The sequence below is a fragment of the Sinocyclocheilus anshuiensis genome, unplaced genomic scaffold, assembly GCF_001515605.1.
Source record: "Sinocyclocheilus anshuiensis isolate Anshui unplaced genomic scaffold, SAMN03320099.WGS_v1.1 scaffold1543, whole genome shotgun sequence".
Classification (NCBI taxonomy): domain Eukaryota; kingdom Metazoa; phylum Chordata; class Actinopteri; order Cypriniformes; family Cyprinidae; genus Sinocyclocheilus; species Sinocyclocheilus anshuiensis.
This window is the reverse complement of record NW_015551074.1, coordinates 94,370-113,707: the sequence shown is the minus strand read 5'-3', so window position 1 is coordinate 113,707 and position 19,338 is coordinate 94,370. Positions and strand designations below refer to the sequence as shown.

The 19,338-nt window shown below is 36.2% G+C and overlaps 3 protein-coding genes across 3 annotated transcripts; all 3 read right to left on the bottom strand.

The window, feature by feature from the left end:
* Positions 1 to 6: 6 nt before the first annotated feature.
* Positions 7 to 9,456, bottom strand: LOC107662198 (diphosphoinositol polyphosphate phosphohydrolase 3-beta-like). Its single transcript, XM_016452129.1, has 5 exons — positions 9,027 to 9,456; positions 2,022 to 2,132; positions 1,842 to 1,886; positions 1,650 to 1,737; positions 7 to 522 (listed from the first exon to the last, which is right to left on the bottom strand). Exons 1-5 carry the CDS (start codon positions 9,120 to 9,122, stop codon positions 323 to 325), a joined length of 540 nt encoding a protein of 179 aa, XP_016307615.1. The 5' UTR covers positions 9,123 to 9,456; the 3' UTR covers positions 7 to 322.
* Positions 9,457 to 13,346: 3,890 nt separating this feature from the next.
* LOC107662232 (ubiquitin-conjugating enzyme E2 N-like) lies at positions 13,347 to 16,734 on the bottom strand. The gene is made up of 4 exons (XM_016452171.1): positions 16,726 to 16,734; positions 16,445 to 16,691; positions 15,583 to 15,723; positions 13,347 to 14,107 (listed from the first exon to the last, which is right to left on the bottom strand). Exons 1-4 carry the CDS (start codon positions 16,732 to 16,734, stop codon positions 14,061 to 14,063), a joined length of 444 nt encoding a protein of 147 aa, XP_016307657.1. The 3' UTR covers positions 13,347 to 14,060.
* Positions 16,735 to 16,925: 191 nt separating this feature from the next.
* On the bottom strand, positions 16,926 to 19,257 carry LOC107662231 (ubiquitin-conjugating enzyme E2 N-like). The gene is made up of 3 exons (XM_016452170.1): positions 19,123 to 19,257; positions 17,823 to 18,069; positions 16,926 to 17,101 (listed from the first exon to the last, which is right to left on the bottom strand). The coding sequence occupies exons 1-3, from the start codon at positions 19,150 to 19,152 to the stop codon at positions 16,926 to 16,928; spliced, it is 453 nt and encodes a 150-aa protein (XP_016307656.1). The 5' UTR covers positions 19,153 to 19,257.
* Positions 19,258 to 19,338: the final 81 nt, after the last annotated feature.

Genomic DNA, 19,338 nt, shown 5'->3' with positions numbered 1-19,338 from the left:
AATGCCGAGCTCTGCAGGTGAGAGTGATGGAGGAATAATGGAAGTGCACTTCCATGTAACTGGTTTGTAAAGCTGGTCAATAATAATTATTCAGTTACAACAACTAAAACAGATCAGCCGACTGTAACTGACTTCAAAAATAAATCATTAAGGCATTCTTCACCGCAAATCCCACACGACTTTGGTTTGTCCCTCTAAAGAATGTCCCAAAGGTGCCTAAGAGGTGCTGTGAGGGTCATAAAGGCCCTGGAGATGTGTGTGGGTGGTTCATGTAGACAGAGGAGTGTTGATGTGTGTGTGTTGTTCTGTACGTGTGTGTGTCCTATCTGCGTGCGGTTGACGCTGGAGCGCTGAAGAGCGGTGTGAGGGTGCTGGGAGATGTTTGGGGCAGGAGCAGGTTGCCGTTGGTGGTAGTAGATGGGCGACTGATCCGCAGGCGTCTCAGGTACTCGGCGTGAACAGGTTTGTGGCTCTGCAGGACCTTGATGGCCTCGTCGACAGGAAACCATTCGCGCTTACGACCTACGGGACAAATACTGCAGCATGAGCAAAATACACTGGCAAACACTGCAGATATTAGAATGTTATGAATACATGTACTGTGGGGTCTCAAATCATTCTTGAAACATGGATCATCATCTAGCAATAGAAAAATTAAATTAAATACAATTAAATAAAAAAATGCAATAAAATTTAATTAAAAATAATTTAAATTAAGGGGGTTTGAGGGTTAATTTTTTGGGGGAGATTTTCTTGTCATCTTTCATATTTTTGCAATAAAGATATGGTTTAAATTTAAAAATAAAATAAAAATATTTAATTTAAATTTGGGTGGGATGGGAAGGCAGTTAAAAATATATGTATTTTGGGTTTTTGGAGATTTTGTTGTTATCTTTCATATTTTTGCAATAAAGATAAGGTTGAATTGAACTGAACTGAATTTAAGGGGGAGGATGGGAGGACAGTTAAAAAATATACATAACTTGTGTTATCCTTCATATTTTTGCAAAAAAATATTTAAATTAAATCTAATTAAATAAAATTCTAATTTAAAAATGTATTTAATTTAAAGGAGCAGGGAAAGGATTAAATAGGCAGTTAAAAAAATATATGTATACAGGGTTTTTTGGAGATTTTCTTATTATCTTTCATATTTTTCCAATATAGATATTTTTAAATCAAATTATAAAATAAAATAAAATTTCATTAAAAAAAAATAAGTGAGCAGGGAAAGGATGGGAAGGAAGTTTTAAATAGGTATGTCTATTTTCTTGCATAGTTTTGCAATAAAGATATAGTTTAATTGAATTAAAATGAACTGAACTGAATTGAATTTAAGAGGGGATGGGAAGCAGTTTAAAAATCAATTTAAATTGCGTTTTTTTGGAGATCTTGTTATCATTCATATTTGTGCAATAAAGATATGGTTTCAATTACATTAAATAAATAAAAATCATTAAATTTAACAAATGCAAATAGATGCATTTTCACTTGTGGTCTTAGACTTATAGACTAACAGATGAAACCAGTGTGTGTGTGTGTGTGTAATATACATGCAGTCAGGAAACAGTTGAACAATCAGGAGACCCCGAGGGCTGAATACCTGCAGATGCATCACAAAAGCAGCACGCAATCACATACAAACTCACCAATATTGACTGAGTCCTCCCAGGCATCCAGCGTCTCTGTGACCGTCAGCACATACACGTACGTCCGGTGTTTCCGGTCCTGGTTCTGCTGTTGTTGAAAAATAAACTCTTTCAGTATGAGGGGCTGTAATCTCATCACACATCCATTCAGGAGTCTAAACCATCCAATCAGGAGAGGGAGAAGAGCCTTACCTCAAACACGCCAAGCAAACGTCCTAATTTACCCTTCACTCCAGCCTGAGGGAGAGAGAGAGAGAGATAGAGATCAAATCCACAACAATCCTTCATTTAGCCATGAGACTCCCAAAGTCAGGTAAATATCACCAGTAAAACCCTGACTGCTAGAAATGATGTTAAATGACAATGTGGCACCTCCTCGAAGACCTCCCGTACAGCAGCTCCACACGGCTCCTCCTCCGGCTCCATTCCTCCACCAGGAACAATCCACTGATCCGGGTTTCGACTGCTGCTGACCAACAGCACCTGCAGAAACCAGTGCAGAACTGATTAAATCTCAGAGAACCGTGGGATAGACGGCCAGAATATTTCTGCTTTTAAAGCCTCTAGTCTGCTAGGTTTCTGTCGTAAGTGCTTTACTGTAAACACACTTCCCATTACTGTGCATTTGTGGTTCGTCACAGTTACTTCATCAAAACACACTAATCTCTGTTTACACTCATTTATTGGGTTTAATGAAACAGAGAAATGATGTCATGATATTTCGACACAAATTTTGTGATCTGAAGGGGAGAACAATGTCTACTGTGTGTGTATGCACAACACTTTAGAGCCTGGCCCAGCGTTATTTTATATATATAAAACTGTAGTTTTAATTAATATTTTGGTTTAGTTTGAATTTTAATATTTTAGAAATATATTTAATATATTTTCTGTTTTCATTTTAATTTTAGTTAAAGTTTTAGTAATTTTGTTATGTCATTTTTATTCTTTTTTTATTTTTATATCTATATAGTTTTTTATTTATTTAGTTATTTTAATGCATTAAAGTTAAACTAAATGAAAATGATCATGTTTCCTGGTATAAAGCTGGTAAGTTTAAAATTTTATTTTATTTCAGTTTTATTTCAAGTTTTTTTTCCCATTTTTTTATGGGTTTTAGTTTTAGTTAATGATAATAACCCTGGTCTGACCACCTTTTTAGAAAATAGCAAGAATAAAATACAAACAAAATATAATATATATAATTTATTAAAGAGCATTAGAAGGTTATACATCACATCAAATATTAATTACAAGACCGCACAAATTAAATAACAATGTGTCATCTCCTCGTCCCTCGTGTGTGTGCATCGTGACACAATGTCTGCACTGCTTTCATGTGCTTACTTTACTCTCTGACACAATCAACAAATATTAGATCAAAATGAAGTTGTTCAAGTAAAACATTCCCAGCTCAAATATGACTATTCCGATTATGCAAAACTAAAATCAGCCATTTCCTTATTTTGAATTAGTTTTTAGTTATTTTTTTATATATTTTACATTTTCATTCTTCAACCCCATTTCAACCTAGTTTCATTATTAATTTGTTTAATTTTTAGTAATTTTATTATGTGCTTTTGCCATTTTGTTTTTTTACTTTAAAAAGTTTTACTTCTTTTTAAATATTACTATTTAGGTTTCATTTATTTTGTATTTCAGTTTTAAGTTTGAGTTTTATTTTTTTTCCAGCTAGTAATTTTAGTTCTTCAACTTAAACTTATTTCAGTTAGTTGCCAAGGCAACATAACTAATTTTCATTTATTTTTTCATCTAATATTTTTATTTTATTTTCGGCTATCACTTCAGTTAACAAAAATGTTTTTAACGATAATAACTCTGGTCTGAGTGACTTTTGACAGATGGACGCAGCAGAAGTGCAATTGTGACGGCACATCTTGCTCTCTGATTGGCTAATCCTCCAGCTGCTGATCAGCCCTCAGGTGTGTCCTGCACTAAGAGGATTGTGGAATTGATTGTGGTGGCATTGTGACATCACATGCGTCTGTCAAGTTCATGACACCTGCTGTCACCTGGCATGTTCAGGGCCAGGCTGAGGTTATTTTAAACTTATTTCAGTTAGTTGCCAAGGCAACATATCTAATTTTCATTTATTTTTTCATCTAATATTTTTATTTTATTTTCGGCTATCACTTCAGTTAACAAAAATGTTTTTAACGATAATAACTCTGGTCTGAGTGACTTTTGACAGATGGACGCAGCAGAAGTGCAATTGTGACGGCACATCTTGCTCTCTGATTGGCTAATCCTCCAGCTGCTGATCAGCCCTCAGGTGTGTCCTGCACTAAGAGGATTGTGGGATTGATTGTGGTGGCATTGTGACATCACATGCGTCTGTCAAGTTCATGACACCTGCTGTCACCTGGCATGTTCAGGGCCAGGCTGAGGTTATTTTTACGAGTGAGGAACAGGTCACCTGCTCAAAGAGTTTGTGTTACAGAAACCACAAAAGAAAGCTTTCTGTACACAGGATTTTAATATATATATATATGTAGCATCTGAATTGTTTTGTGTTCAAAACACACTAACAGTTCTTCTGTTTACATGCAGTGCATTTAAAACCCAATTGTTTTCTTAAAACACGTTAGTTCAGTTCTGGTTTCCCACAGATAACCAGGGCCGGTCACACATGACCATAAGCTTAATGTTGTACAAAAGAGCTTGTTCTCAACAACTCAATCAACAAAACAACCATGACCTGTGTGTTCTTGTCACTCTGTGATGAAGTACAGTACCATACAGTTCAAGAAAAGTGCATGACAATGAAACCTCTTGTACAAACAGATCTGAGAATCACTCGAACACAACCAGTAATTTACAGTCCCATAATTCCACCCTGCCAAATCTCATGAAAAGACATGCATATCACATTTGACACTAAAACAACAATAAGAAGGATAATGTACAGTCAAACCAATAATTATAGCAAAATAAACTCTGAAATGGTGATCAGGACTCAAAATTGAGGGGTCTTGTTTCTTATTGCATGACTGTTTACCAAATAAAAATCATCCTGAAATAACTTACCAAAATAAATAAAAAAGTAAATAATAAACAAGTTATTCTAGACTGACACACACACACACACACATCTGGCCCTCATGCCAGATGGGACCCAGCGGAGAAAGATGAGAATCACAACATACCTGTATTTAAATAGTGTATGAAATATTCATGTGTACAATTAAGCCCAGGGCTTATATATATATATATATATATATATATATATTATTTATGACAATATACATTTATTATAATTATTATTCTCACTTTTTACATTAGGAAATCAGCATTAAAGGCAGTAAACAAAAACTGTTGTGATGAATAATTCATAATTTAAATATATCATTCATAGTTTTTCCTATAATATATCATCAATGTATCATATATAATAGAATAAATAATTCACCTCTTCATAGTCTTAAAGTCAGCTTGAAATTGAAAACAAAATCTACTTTTTATGATCCATTGATTCGGGATGGACATAATTAAGTCTGACCCAATTTTTTTGTTCAGAAATTCATCATCACATTACTGTAGTAAAATGGATGGTGAAAGAAAGTCATTTCATGTTGACATGAAGAGGTTCTCAATGACGCATCAAGGACGTATGTAATCAAAACAAAGTGGGTGTAAAACATGAATCATCAGGTGTTTAATTAACATGACGAAATCACAGCCGCTTGAATCCAGCGGTCAGAACCAGAATGATCAAACACTAGAGCAAAGAGATGAAGTATCATGCTGATTTAGAGTTTAATGCATAAACATAAGAGATATGATATGATTTTTGCATGTAAACTCACTGCTGTCTTTCATAACAGGATAAATAGGATTATATTTTAAAATATAATTTTCTCCTCACACGGCCAGTTTTCCGGTTTCTGTGACTTTCACCCAATGTCACCGCAGCAGAGCACTATGGACTTATTACAAAGACAAACACCCTGGAGCAACCCTGGGGTTAAGCGTCCTGTTTAAGGACACACTGGTGCATTTCAGTTGAACTAACCAGCCTTAACCACTACACCACAAATACACCCAGACAAGGAACATTTATCAGCATCATCACTTAATAAAAATCAGGTGACTACAGTGAATTGTACGGTTGAAATAATTCTTGAATGCATACGCATGTGATTATTTTAGCAGTGGAATGTCACAGACAGTTATTCTAAATCTGCTGTATGTTTACAATAACTCAGATTCTAGGAAAACAAGACTGTATTTAATAATAAACATGATGCTAAATGGAGGAAGGCAGTGACGTTTGTCCTGATTTCCCAGAACTAGTCTCATGTTTAAAAAGGTTTGCATCATTGATTCTGTTATTTTCCTGTTTATTATTGTGAAGCTGCTTTGAAACTATCTGTATTTTAATAGTGATTATTTGTCATTTATTTATTAATATTGATTATTTATTTATATTCTCTTGATTATTTAAGGTTAATTATTTGCAACATCCAAAAAGTAATCTCAGCTGCATTGTTCCAAACCTATGAGTTTCTTTCTTCTGTTGAACACAAAAGAAGATGTTTTGAGAATGTTTGTAACCAAACAGTTGACAGTAACCATTGACTTCCATAGTATTTTATTTTGGAAGTCAATGGCTAGCAGCAACAGTTTGGTTACAAACATCCTTCAAAATATCTTCTTTTGTGTTTAACAGAGGAAAGAGATTCATACAGGTTTGAAACAATTTGAGGGTGAGTGAATGACAGAATTTTTCTTTTTGGGTGAACTATCCCTTTAAGGTTTTACCAGTGTAGAAAGATAAGCTTGAGCATGTGTTAATGTTTTCTTAATTTATGCTTACGTGAAAGTGCAATCATTCTAATTAAATGTAAAAAGAAATTTCTCAATAGAAAAGTTTCATGATTAATAATCACAATTAATCAAAATAATCATGATTATTAATTTAACCATTATTGTGCAGCATTGTATAAAGCACTACTGACTGTTTTAGACACCTGTAGCATCTTATGGTCAAGCATTTTTGAACAACTGTAAGATTTTGTATAAGATAAATCGCTGGGATGATTTTTAAATGTACTAACACGCTCTCGCTGTTGCTGATCACCGCTGGGGCGAGAGACTATGAAGTGCGCTGAATGGGAGGGCTTTTGACTCATGCGCTCGCTGATCCTCTGCCCCCTAATCACCCTCTTTCACTCCGACACAAAGAGCAGCCATTTCAAATGAGTTCCCCCTCATGCAGTGCCAGAACTGTTTGTGGAGCTGTTCTGAGATCAGCGGGCATGAGCGAACACGCCACTGTGATGGCTGAGACTACAGTGTGGATAGGAAGCAGCCCCAGATTTACACCGGCAATCACTCACGACAGCTCAAACAACTCAGATTCTTCTCTTTGGTTACTTGGAAACAAGAAAGCAACAGAATGAAGGATTGTCAGGAAAGCAGAAACCTCTGAAAATGGCCACTTAAAGGAATAGTTCACCCAAAAATGAAAATTTGCAGAAAATGTGCTCACCCTCAGGCCATCCAATATGTAGATGAGTTTGTTTCCTCATCAGATTTCGAGAAATGTAGCATTCCATCTCTTGCTCACCAATGGATCATCTACAGTGAATGGGTTCCGTCAGAATGAGTCCAAACAGCTGATAAAAACATCACAATAATCCACAAGAAATCCATACCACTCCAGTCCATCAATTAATGTCTTGAGAAGTCCAAAGCTGCATGTTTTCCATCACGAATGCATTTTTAATGTCAAACCATCACTTTTGGCCAAAATATGAGTCCATAATAACGCTTCCTCCAGTGAAAAACTCTCCTGTTGTGTCTCACATCAAAATCCACCTACATATTTATTTAGATCTGTTTTGGCTTGTAAACAGTGCTTAATCTGTGCACATCTCTGTCCTGATTCAGACAAGATGACTTTTTCACTGGAGAAAGCAATATTCTGGATAGAAGACTCGTATTTTAGCTGGAAGCAATAGTTTGAAGTTAAAAACCTCTTAATGATGGATTTCTTACAAACACACGCATCTTTTGGCTTCTCCAGATGTTAACTGATGGACTGGAGTGGTGTGGATTACTTGTGAATTATTGTGATTTTTTTTTCAGCTGTTTAGACTCTCATTCTGACGGCACCCATTCACTGCAGAGGATCTATTGCTGAGCAAGTGATGTAATGCTACATTTCTCTAAACTCATCTACATCTCCAATGGTCTGAGGGAGAGCAAATTTTCAGAAATTTTCATTTTTGGATGAACTATTTCTTTAAGCACAAAACTCACTTGTGTGCATTAACACTCACATATCTTCAAGTTTATGATGTGATTAATTATTTACAATTATTTACAAGATGCGCTCAAGACTTTACTGGTCACCCAGAAGACAATTAAACTCTTTTATTGTCTCTATTCATATTAATCACACACTAAACACGAAAACTCACTTTGGGGTTGATAAGAGATACTCAGCAACAAACCTTTAGAACAAGAAAATCCAAAATGAGTTGGATATGGCAACAATGCTTTTTTTTTTTTTTTTTTTTAAATGTGATTTTTCAAAAGGTGTCACTGGGTGATATATTACATTCAATCTCATGTCTTTTCGTGACAGTCCTTTGTCAGAAGTGGATGAACCTGGTGCAGCTGTATACATGCATAAACGGGGAGTTTCAGAGAGCTGCAGTTTGACGTGTTTTTATTGCATAACTGCTCTATGGAGGCCCAGTGACCGATAGTCTAAAGTGCCTTTAAGTCATAGGTGACAGGGGACGGACATGTGTGCAATGACAAAAATAGACAGATAGATAGATAGAGGTAAATGAAAGGATTAATCCAGTTTTCTAATGGGTTATTATACAGTTGAAACAGGTTTACTTGACTAATGAGGCTCAATGAGATTTTGGCCAGTGCAGCACTGTGTGACAGAGCTTATAGCCCTGGATGAGAATCAAATGAACAGATGTGCTCTAGCTTACAATGTGCAGTGATCTGAACAGTGCATGCTGCAAAAACTTCACTTTCTAAAAACTGATCTCACTGACCTCAGAAAAACTGATCTCAGATCACTTCAAGCTGGTGTGTCTGTATAGTGCATTATTTGTTTGTGTATTGTGCCTGCAATTCATATAATCAATGTAACGTTATCTACGTATGTATCCATTAAACACAGCACTGATAGATGACACATCACATGACAGCATACTAGAACCTGATTGATAGCTCTTATATATACAGTACGTTATATACATATACACTCTCCAAGTATCTGTATGCTCACTTATATTCTGACTGGGCCTCAGGTAAAAGTGTCAGTGAGTGTTGATACACTGATTTATCATCCGAGCATCATGCCCGGTTTAGATAATATCTCCGTACCTCATCCTCGCGTTCGTTTTTGAAGCACAGACACGCCGCTCGCCGCTTGAATCCTTCCCGGTCGAACGTCCGAGTCTGGTTCGGTTTGAACTTCATGCTGAAATCCCGTCGGTGACGGTCGGTCCTTCCGTAGATTTATCCGACCGGTCAGCAATGCTCCGTTAGTCACTGGAGAGGCGAACCAGTACCGGGCTGGACCGAGCCTACGGGTTTTCGTTGGTTTTCAATCCAGTTTAAATAATTCCTTCGCGTTTAGTCAAGCAAATTCGATTCTTTAACGACGACTCTGCATTCCGCTGTCCATTCCCAGGTCAGAATATCTCGTTTTTCCCCGGTATATATATATATATATATATATACGTGCGTGGTGGGCCGGGTGCGAAATTACTAACGCTAGTACGTTGACGGCTCGGTGCCTAATATTCATGAGTTAAACCGTCAGCATTGGAAGGTTACCAGGCAACGTCAGCATATATTATTCAACCGCGTTCACCATTGGAAGGCAACGCTTCAACGTCACCAAAAACTAATTAATATACATGAGCGACACCTCGGCCGTAGTAGGATTTAAAGACTTCCGTCAGGCGGATCCGTGAACTGCGCTCACACTCATAACTGCGTGGCCTCCTGTCACATATACTGCAGGTAGATATGACATAATTTGTCTTATCTTTTATTATTAATTTATAAATAGTTGTTTAGACAAGACACATACTTTGAGTATCAGATAATTCCAGTGTTGGGGGTAACGCATTACAAAAAACACAGATTCAGTATTCCTCAAAATGAATAAAAATAATGCAACTCAGAATATGACGCAAACCTGCAATAATTAAATGTTAAACAACACAAATATACTTTATGTACTTAATCCCATTCTATTAACCAATGTATTTGCTTCTGACCTTCGATGATCCAGTTCAACCATACTAATAAGCAAAAATTAATCTAGACAAACATTTGTGTGTCTTTTTTTACTGCTGAAGTGTGTTGAAATTTCTTCTTCTGCATTCTACTGTACGGACGTAAATGTACTTTCCCTTCAGCCTGAGGCTTATTCATTTCACTTTTGGTGTGAAAAGGCTTTTATATTTGCCAAAAATAGAACTTTTTTATTTTAAAAACAAAGCAAGTCCTGTCCAGATTTAAAAAGTAACTTAACACATTACTTTCCATAAAAAGTAACTAACGTAATTAGTTACTTTTTTATGGAGTAACGCAATATTGTAATGCATTACTTTTAAAAGTAACTTTCCCCAACACTGGATAATTCACGGTAGAGGTTATCCATAGACATATCCGTTGATCACAACAAATATAAATCAGTTCTGGCAAGATTCATCTAACAAGATTTTGAACAAATGTTCTTCCAGTAACGTTAATAGAACGTTCGTTTAAAGTTATTGTTATTTATTTTTAATAACGTTCTCAAAACGTTTGCACAATTTATTTATAAATTGTTGATATAACGGTTTCCCCCCCGAAACGTTAGTTGTATGTTTGTCTAATGTTTTTTAAATGTTACCACTCACGTCTTGTTTTAGAACGTTCCGAGAAAGTTCAAAAGTAACGTTCCGGAAATGTTCGCATAATGAAAAACATGGAACGTTTGCTTAATGTTTTCTCTAACGTTTGCATAACCAAAGAAAAAAATGCTTGTAAAACTGTTAAAAAAAACTGGACGTTTTGAACGGTAAGATGTTTTTGTTAGCCGATTATCAACTTGTGTTCCGACAAAATATGTAGATATTATGACAAAAAAATACATGAATGCAGAAAATGCAGAATGCATATTAAATAAATACTGTGCACCATTCCCAACCAGCTGCATATACAGCAGTGCATTAACGCATTTCATGTCAAATAAAATAAAATAACCATGGTAATACCATTTGTACATTTTTCTCTAATGTAGTGCTGTTAATGACGACCTGGAACACTGGACTTTGGCATACAGATACTGATCTGATTGAATTATGGTGATGACATTGTTTAACTTTGACAAGAAAAGATTTTGACAACATTTTTTTCTGTTATCACTGTGCAAACAGAAACAGTTTGGGAGAGAAATGTCATGAGCAGGTTTGAGTGAAACTAGAAGCACTTTTAATGATAAACACTCTTAATGATACTAGTTTTCAAGGTAGGTTTAGTTTTAAAATCATTAGTGCAATTGGACATTTGACTCAAAACCAAAGAGTTACTGGGGTATAGACCTGTGACAACTTGCCCTATAATATTATCACCAATAAAATGATAGAGAATAATTGTTCTTGGGCAGATTTTGTAACTAACCTAAGACAGACATCACCGCACATGCCTGCAGTCGTCATGTCTTTAATGAGTGAATTACAGACATCTGGTTAGTGGGGAATGCTATAAAATCTGTTGCCTTAGCTTAGTGCTAACGTGTCATGCTGACGTAGAATACAACCTCAACTCAACATGGGCCAAACTCGTTAAGCACATTAATCAGACAACAGCACAATGGAAATAAATGTTTGCCATGGGCTCAACAGATTTTAAGACAGAACAGAGAAGCGTGAATCTGTTCACGGCCTTAATGAGATTACATGGATCTGATCGGAGCAACAGCTGCCACACACTCACTGTACGTGACTTTTAATTCACAATTATTGAGCTTCACCAGAGCTGTTTTGCAGAAACTTCATAATGAATATGTACGTTTACTGGTCAGAAAAACTCATCTGCCAGCGCAAAATAGTAAATAGTAATCAGTTCTATTCGTGACCATGTACAAACACTGACATTATTACAAGTTATGCTCCCAAGGTCTATAGAAATGCCGTAATGGTAGCCATTCAGACACTGCAGACATAACAAATGGCTCATTAGAAATGAGAAAACAGAAACAAGACACTGTTTTGATTGCTCTCGATGTCCCAATCCTATAAACGGCCTGCAGACACACACAAACATTCAGGACGGAGAAATGTGGAAGTCAGAAATAACTTCAGCTGCAGCTCTGCACCACTGCTGTTCAGACGGTTATATAACGTGCTGTTTGTTAGAAGAACCGAGTCATGTGGAACAGAAGATAGATGAGACATGACAGACCCACTGTCCTGCGGTTGATAGTTTGTTTCATAAATCCAGCAATGAAGGTCTCAGAGGCTCAAATACAGTGAAAGTCTGGGATTAAAAGTCCCATTTAAAGGGAGACAGAACTCCCTTTATATACTGTACTGAAGAACTGACTTTTCATTTATTTCAAATGGGGGAATGTAATTTGTATTTGTATTTTAAGCTTATATTTGTATAAAATTCAGCAGCTAAGTAGATACACCTAATGTTAATTTTTAATTACATACCATGTTTGCTCTAAATTGTAAAAAAAATAAAAAAGTTGTCCATGTATTGCACCATCTAAACATTATTTTTCAGATGCCTCTGCCACCTAATTTTTTGACAAAGTAATACTGTGACAAGTGTAATTTAATCAACAAATTCTCTTTTGTATAGACAAATATCGATCGGAAACATGGTTCAAAGGGGCTTCTCTCAAAACCAGATCAATTCTTTTCTATTTTATTTGCAGAAGCAAACTTTCACGTTAACACACTAGCAAGGCAGTACAGCCCTGTTTAAGCATAATTCATAGTCGTTGAGATTAAACACCTGCAGTGTTTGTATGCATGCCATTCAGACTGTGAAATTATTTGACATAAACTGTATTTTCTAGCATCTGCTGAGAGGTTTCAGGCTACGATCTATGGAAGCTTGTTTCCACCACAGGATAAAAAAGGGTAATTGTGACATTTTAATCTCAATTCTGACTTTTTTTTCCTTGCAATTCTGAGTCTAGATCTCACAATTATACAAATTTTTCTTGCAATTCTGAGAAGTCCAAATTATGAGACATGAACTCACAATTGTGAGAAAAAAGTCAGTATTGTGAGATATAAAAATTGCAATCACTTTTTACTAAATGCAAACTCAGAATTCCAAGAAAGTTTTAAAATTCGCTAAAATGGTGAGATATAAACTCAGAATTCCACAAAAAAAGCCCAAATTGCGAAATGCTAACTCAGAATAAAAAAATAAATAACAAGTGTCAAAATTGCGAGATGCGAGCTCAGAATTCCAAAAAAGTATCAAAATTGCAACGTAAACTCAAGAATTCTCAGAAAAAGCCAAAATTGTGAGATCTGGAAATTTGAGAAAAATATTGTGAATTCAGAATAGTGAGATAAAATCTATAAACCATTATCTTTTTTAATTCTGTGGCAGTAACAAGCTTCCATAACAATCAGATTCAAACCTGTAAAAAAAACTCAGAAATTAAGAGAACAAACCAAATAACATAACAAAAAATATTTTTACTAAAACTGAACATTTACAGATTTAATTTTCCCAGACAAGTCATACAGATTCCACTTCAGCCGAAACACAAACCTTTACACCCACACTCACACAAGTTTCGCTTGGAATACAACAACGTCAGAGCAGGTTCTGGCAATGATATAGACGGGTTCACAACAGGCGTTTAATGAACTGAAGAGTTTCACAGAAAGGAAATAGTAAAAAAAAAAAAAAAAGTTCACATCATTTTGTCCCTGACCGAGAAGCAGCATATATGCATCCCACGTTTAACAGGCCCTCCCTCTACACCCCGTAACAGAAAAATTAACTAACAAAAATGAACCATCCACCTGGATGCAGGGCCTGGAGCCTACACTCAGTTTCCAGTGAAATCCACTGCGCTAATGACTGTAATAGAGACTGTACTACACATTCTGACAGGGTCCAGTGTAGTGACCACGCAAGGGATGCTGGGAAACCCCAGGCCATCACCAGAAGCAGAGAGATCATATAGTGGAGCGAACATTAGTTCTGACCAGGAACACACCGACACTCACCCAAAGGCCTGCAGTAGTTGCTTTTGAATCATGTGTTTTTGTTTTGTTTTTTTTCGCTTAGTTTTAATTTGTCTGAGAAAGTGTCCTTTGAATGCGAAAGAAGACAGGAGGAGATTGTTCCACTTCTCTCACTTGATGCCACCGTTTCCTTCTTCTAAACTTCAATGTTGTTGCCGGCATAAAGCCTGGTCCATGTTCGGGCTGTGAGAGAGAGAAAAACACAAAGACCCTCCAGGACATCAATTAAGATCATACTGATTTGATTTGGGTCAATCTCATAAAATCATAATACAATAATGAGAATAAAAAAAAAAAAAGACAAAAAACAAAACATTGAGTGCAAAAAAAAATCTTAATGGTCCTAAAATAGATTTCATCATTTTTTTTTTCTTTTGATTTCTGAGTGAAATGTGTGCTAAACCTGTTTATGTGAGATTATTCCACTTTTCTTTTTATTTCAATATGGAAGCCAATTTCCACAGGAAAAAAAAAATGAAAAAATTGTAACTGCTCACAATTTTTACTTTTTCCCCTTACCATTTAGAGTTCACATATCACGATTCTTATTTCTCGCAATTTTGAGAAAAAGTCAGTTGCATGACATAAACTCACAATTCTGAGAAGAAAGTCATTGTAAGATAAAAAGTCACAATTACCTTTCTTATTCTGTGGTGGAAAAAAATGTAATAATAAGAATGATAATAATAAAGATGTACACTCAAAGTCAGAATCGCACAAGATTTAAACTCAGAATTCTGAGGGAAAAAATTTTATTACAAAAATGACCAAAAAAATAAATAAAAAAGGCATTTCATTATTTGTTCTTTTGATTTTTGATGTGAGCTGAAGATAATTGCAACTTTTTATTTCACAGTTCTAACCTTTTTCACTCACAATTCAGAGTTCATATATCACAATTCTGATTTTTCACAATTTTGAGAAAAAAAATCAGAATTGAGATTTTTTTTTTAAATATCACAACTACCCCATTACCTTTTTTTATTTTTGGTAAAAACAAACAAAAAACAACAAAAGAGTCAGAAATTGCAAGATGTGAACTTAGAATTTCGAGATAAAGTCAGAATTGCAAGATTAATAAATGAGTAAATAATAAATAAATAAATAAAAAATGACAATTTATCTACAAATTCTTCTATAATGTGGGATGTTTTTAAAGCTTTTTTACTGGAGAAGTTTTTAAGTGATGATAATAGTGAATGTAAATCTGAAGTAAATACATAACAGTTGGTTTAAATTTATTGTTTAATTTAATGCTTTGTGAATATGGTATTTACCCACCAAATAAATGAAGTTTAGGACATCATCTAACTCCTTAATTTCAGACACATCACAGTGATTCAAACAGAAATATTACCAACTAGGGATGTAACGGTATGAAACTTTCTTATCACGATTATAGTGACCAGAATGATCACGGTTATCGGTATTATCACGGTGTTGTTACAATTTGCTGGAAATGTTCAAAAAGTACTGACACACAAATCATTTCACCAAGTTTTACATTTAAAATCAACAAACAACAAATAAAATGGTTATAGTGATAATTAAAATATGAAACGGTAATACTAACCGTGGGGTATTTTATCACGATTTATCGTCAAACCGGTAATCGTTACATCCCTAATATATATATATATATATCTCATAGGTCTTACCTGTTTCAATGGCTTGAGCCTCGTTGCTCTTCCACTGTTCAGCGACATCATTAGCCAGCGGATCATCAGGGTTCGGAGCGCTTAGTAGAGCCTGGATAGAGAGCAGCACTGTACGGATCTGAAGAGCTGGAGACCATTTATCTACAAGAGAGAAGAGACAGTCGTGCTACCTTTAACCTTATAAAGCCTAGAGCATCATATTTCATACATAAAGGCCGCTCTAAATGATCAAAACTTTGATGAAAAACAGTATTTCCAGATGAACACTTACTGGACTGAAGCAGCTCGGATTTAATTGATTCTTCATCAATCATTTTTTAGAGTCTCAAATCTGATCATCAGGATTTCACTGTTGATCTTCACAAGCCTCCAGAACATCTCACATCTTTTGAGAAGCGTTTATTTCTTCATCTCTCAGTCAGCATTGGATTGCATTGCATTATGTTTGGATCATTTCAATCTCATCTTACCAAGACATATTATTGGAGATATAGAGTGACGACTGATATTTATAGCATTTTATATCTGCTCTACTGTTATAAAGATCTTATATGTTTTACATTACAAGCATCAGAATCTCATCATATAAATATCAGCATCTGCACCAAATGACATATTTTTGCTCAGTTTGAGCCTCTGAATAAAATTTAGCTGTTTTTTCCTCCATATTCTCACTATATCAGACTATATGAGCCATAAAACCCTGATGGATCAAATACGATACAAATCATGAAACATATGCACATCTATTTTATGTATTCTGTCTAAAGGTTTAATAAACTGTTCTTTAAAAAAAAGAAAAAAAAAAAAGATTTTTCTTACTATTATTTCATATGTCAGGCTTTACAAACACTATAATCACCTTTCAGGATGTCCAGACAGATCCTGCCCAGCTTGTCCACATTGGGATGGTAGATTTTGGTCATGAATCGGACCTTGGGAGCAGCCATGGGATACTCCTCTGGGAGGAACAGCTCCAGTTTGAACGTCCCGCCCTCAAAGGGCGAATCCTGCGGCCCAGCGATCACCACGTAGAAATATCGAGCGTTTCCTTCATCAGGCTCCGCTCTGATTCCAGGCACAGGCTCAGCCAACAAGCGCTGCGTCTCCTATTGAAACACACACATGTGAAAAACACAACGCCAAAGTCATGGGTTCAAAATTCGAATGCATGAACTGATCACACACTCTGGAGCCCTGTGCAGTACAGTATTTATTTATCCTCAGTTGTTCAAATCACGGTAATCGAATACGGTTATAGTGATAATTAAAATATGAAACGGTAATACTAACCGTGGGGTATTTTATCACGATTTATCGTCAAACCGGTAATCGTTACATCCCTAATATATATATATATATATCTCATAGGTCTTACCTGTTTCAATGGCTTGAGCCTCGTTGCTCTTCCACTGTTCAGCGACATCATTAGCCAGCGGATCATCAGGGTTCGGAGCGCTTAGTAGAGCCTGGATAGAGAGCAGCACTGTACGGATCTGAAGAGCTGGAGACCATTTATCTACAAGAGAGAAGAGACAGTCGTGCTACCTTTAACCTTATAAAGCCTAGAGCATCATATTTCATACATAAAGGCCGCTCTAAATGATCAAAACTTTGATGAAAAACAGTATTTCCAGATGAACACTTACTGGACTGAAGCAGCTCGGATTTAATTGATTCTTCATCAATCATTTTTTAGAGTCTCAAATCTGATCATCAGGATTTCACTGTTGATCTTCACAAGCCTCCAGAACATCTCACATCTTTTGAGAAGCGTTTATTTCTTCATCTCTCAGTCAGCATTGGATTGCATTGCATTATGTTTGGATCATTTCAATCTCATCTTACCAAGACATATTATTGGAGATATAGAGTGACGACTGATATTTATAGCATTTTATATCTGCTCTACTGTTATAAAGATCTTATATGTTTTACATTACAAGCATCAGAATCTCATCATATAAATATCAGCATCTGCACCAAATGACATATTTTTGCTCAGTTTGAGCCTCTGAATAAAATTTAGCTGTTTTTTCCTCCATATTCTCACTATATCAGACTATATGAGCCATAAAACCCTGATGGATCAAATACGATACAAATCATGAAACATATGCACATCTATTTTATGTATTCTGTCTAAAGGTTTAATAAACTGTTCTTTAAAAAAAAGAAAAAAAAAAAAGATTTTTCTTACTATTATTTCATATGTCAGGCTTTACAAACACTATAATCACCTTTCAGGATGTCCAGACAGATCCTGCCCAGCTTGTCCACATTGGGATGGTAGATTTTGGTCATGAATCGGACCTTGGGAGCAGCCATGGGATACTCCTCTGGGAGGAACAGCTCCAGTTTGAACGTCCCGCCCTCAAAGGGCGAATCCTGCGGCCCAGCGATCACCACGTAGAAATATCGAGCGTTTCCTTCATCAGGCTCCGCTCTGATTCCAGGCACAGGCTCAGCCAACAAGCGCTGCGTCTCCTATTGAAACACACACATGTGAAAAACACAACGCCAAAGTCATGGGTTCAAAATTCGAATGCATGAACTGATCACATGTAAACCCTGAATGCAATGCAAGTCCCTTCAGATAAAAGCATCTGCCAAATGCACGAACGTAAATATAATGATACTGATGAACTTTATTTGGTTTTCAGTTGCATGGAAACAAAATGCACTTAGAAAGTACTGGCAGCTGCATTGAATACTTTTGATAAAGTTTGTTTCTAAAATGCTTTTAAAAAATGTACAGAGGCACTTAGTAGCAAGCAAAATAAATATCTACAAGCAGAACTGCGTGTAAGAAATTATCGGTACTTTTTATAGAGATGTTTTTATGCTCACCTTTCACAGTTCATGACTCCTGTGGCATTATCCGAGCAATTATTTGATTTATACCAGTCTATTATTGTGTTATAATCCATTAAATATAAACCAACGCCAAAATGGCACGCGACTGTGCAAGTGAATTGTGATTGGTCTGTTTAACTGTCAATCAGATGGTCTAAGTGGGCGGTTCTTGGCCGGGAAAAGCTGCAGTGTGGATCAGACTTGCTGACGATCAGAATTCTGGTATTGCAAGATTAGACTCGTGTAGACAAAACACGAACGGTGATGAATCTCTGTGTACTTAAAATTGGCGAACCACATATTTACGACACACAATCTTTCTAAACAATTCAATGCATTTCCTGTTTGCATACACACTCTCATTGCACGGAACATTCTGCTTTCACATAAACACATTTCTAGTGAGATCCGCATCTATGTGTCACACACCCAGAATCTCAGCTGACACTTACATTACTGGCTCTGTAATAAACCCGAAAGAGCTGATGCTGATGCTGATGCAGTTGCTCTTTCTATGAAGGCTATTCCCATATATTTGATGCATGTTTGAAACAGTGAGCGCGCGGGAGCCTCCCTGCTGCAGTGCGAGCACGTGCCGTTTTCTTTCATTTTTAACGCATCGCTTTCGCAGCGCCAACACGTGCCGCAATGGAACGCACAAGAGAAACATTATGGGAGTTATACCTTAATAATCCTGCGGGGCAATCCAGCCATCTCGTTTTATTTATGCGGTTTGCGCCGTGGCCCGGTACCTACTCCTCGCGTTGAAGTCGACAGCGCATGCGCGCAAGTCTTCCGGTAAAAAACGTCATCGTCCGCTCCAATAGGTTTCATGGGAAATGTAGTTTTTCCACTGCTTGTCTACTATTTATTAGTTTGCGTGCATTTCGAATTGTTTTA

Bases quoted from the DNA above. Each gene is read 5' to 3' on its own strand.
- LOC107662198 (XM_016452129.1), bottom strand. From the start codon at position 9,122: ATGAAGTTCAAACCGAACCAGACTCGGACGTTCGACCGGGAAGGATTC. The intron at 1,887-2,021 runs GTGCCACATTGT...TCTCTCCCTCAG, and splicing joins TACGGGAGGTCTTCGAGGAG to GCTGGAGTGAAGGGTAAATT. The intron at 523-1,649 runs GTGAGTTTGTAT...TTTGTCCCGTAG, and splicing joins GGAGGACTCAGTCAATATTG to GTCGTAAGCGCGAATGGTTT.
- LOC107662232 (XM_016452171.1), bottom strand. The intron at 15,724-16,444 runs GTGATTATAGTG...TCTCTCTTGTAG, and splicing joins CTGTCTGGACATCCTGAAAG to ATAAATGGTCTCCAGCTCTT. The intron at 14,108-15,582 runs GTAAGACCTATG...TCTCTCTCACAG, and splicing joins GGCTCAAGCCATTGAAACAG to CCCGAACATGGACCAGGCTT.
- LOC107662231 (XM_016452170.1), bottom strand. From the start codon at position 19,152: ATGGCTGGATTGCCCCGCAGGATTATTAAG. The intron at 18,070-19,122 runs GTATAACTCCCA...GTGTTTCAATAG, and splicing joins TGCCCCGCAGGATTATTAAG to GAGACGCAGCGCTTGTTGGC. The intron at 17,102-17,822 runs GTGATTATAGTG...TCTCTCTTGTAG, and splicing joins CTGTCTGGACATCCTGAAAG to ATAAATGGTCTCCAGCTCTT.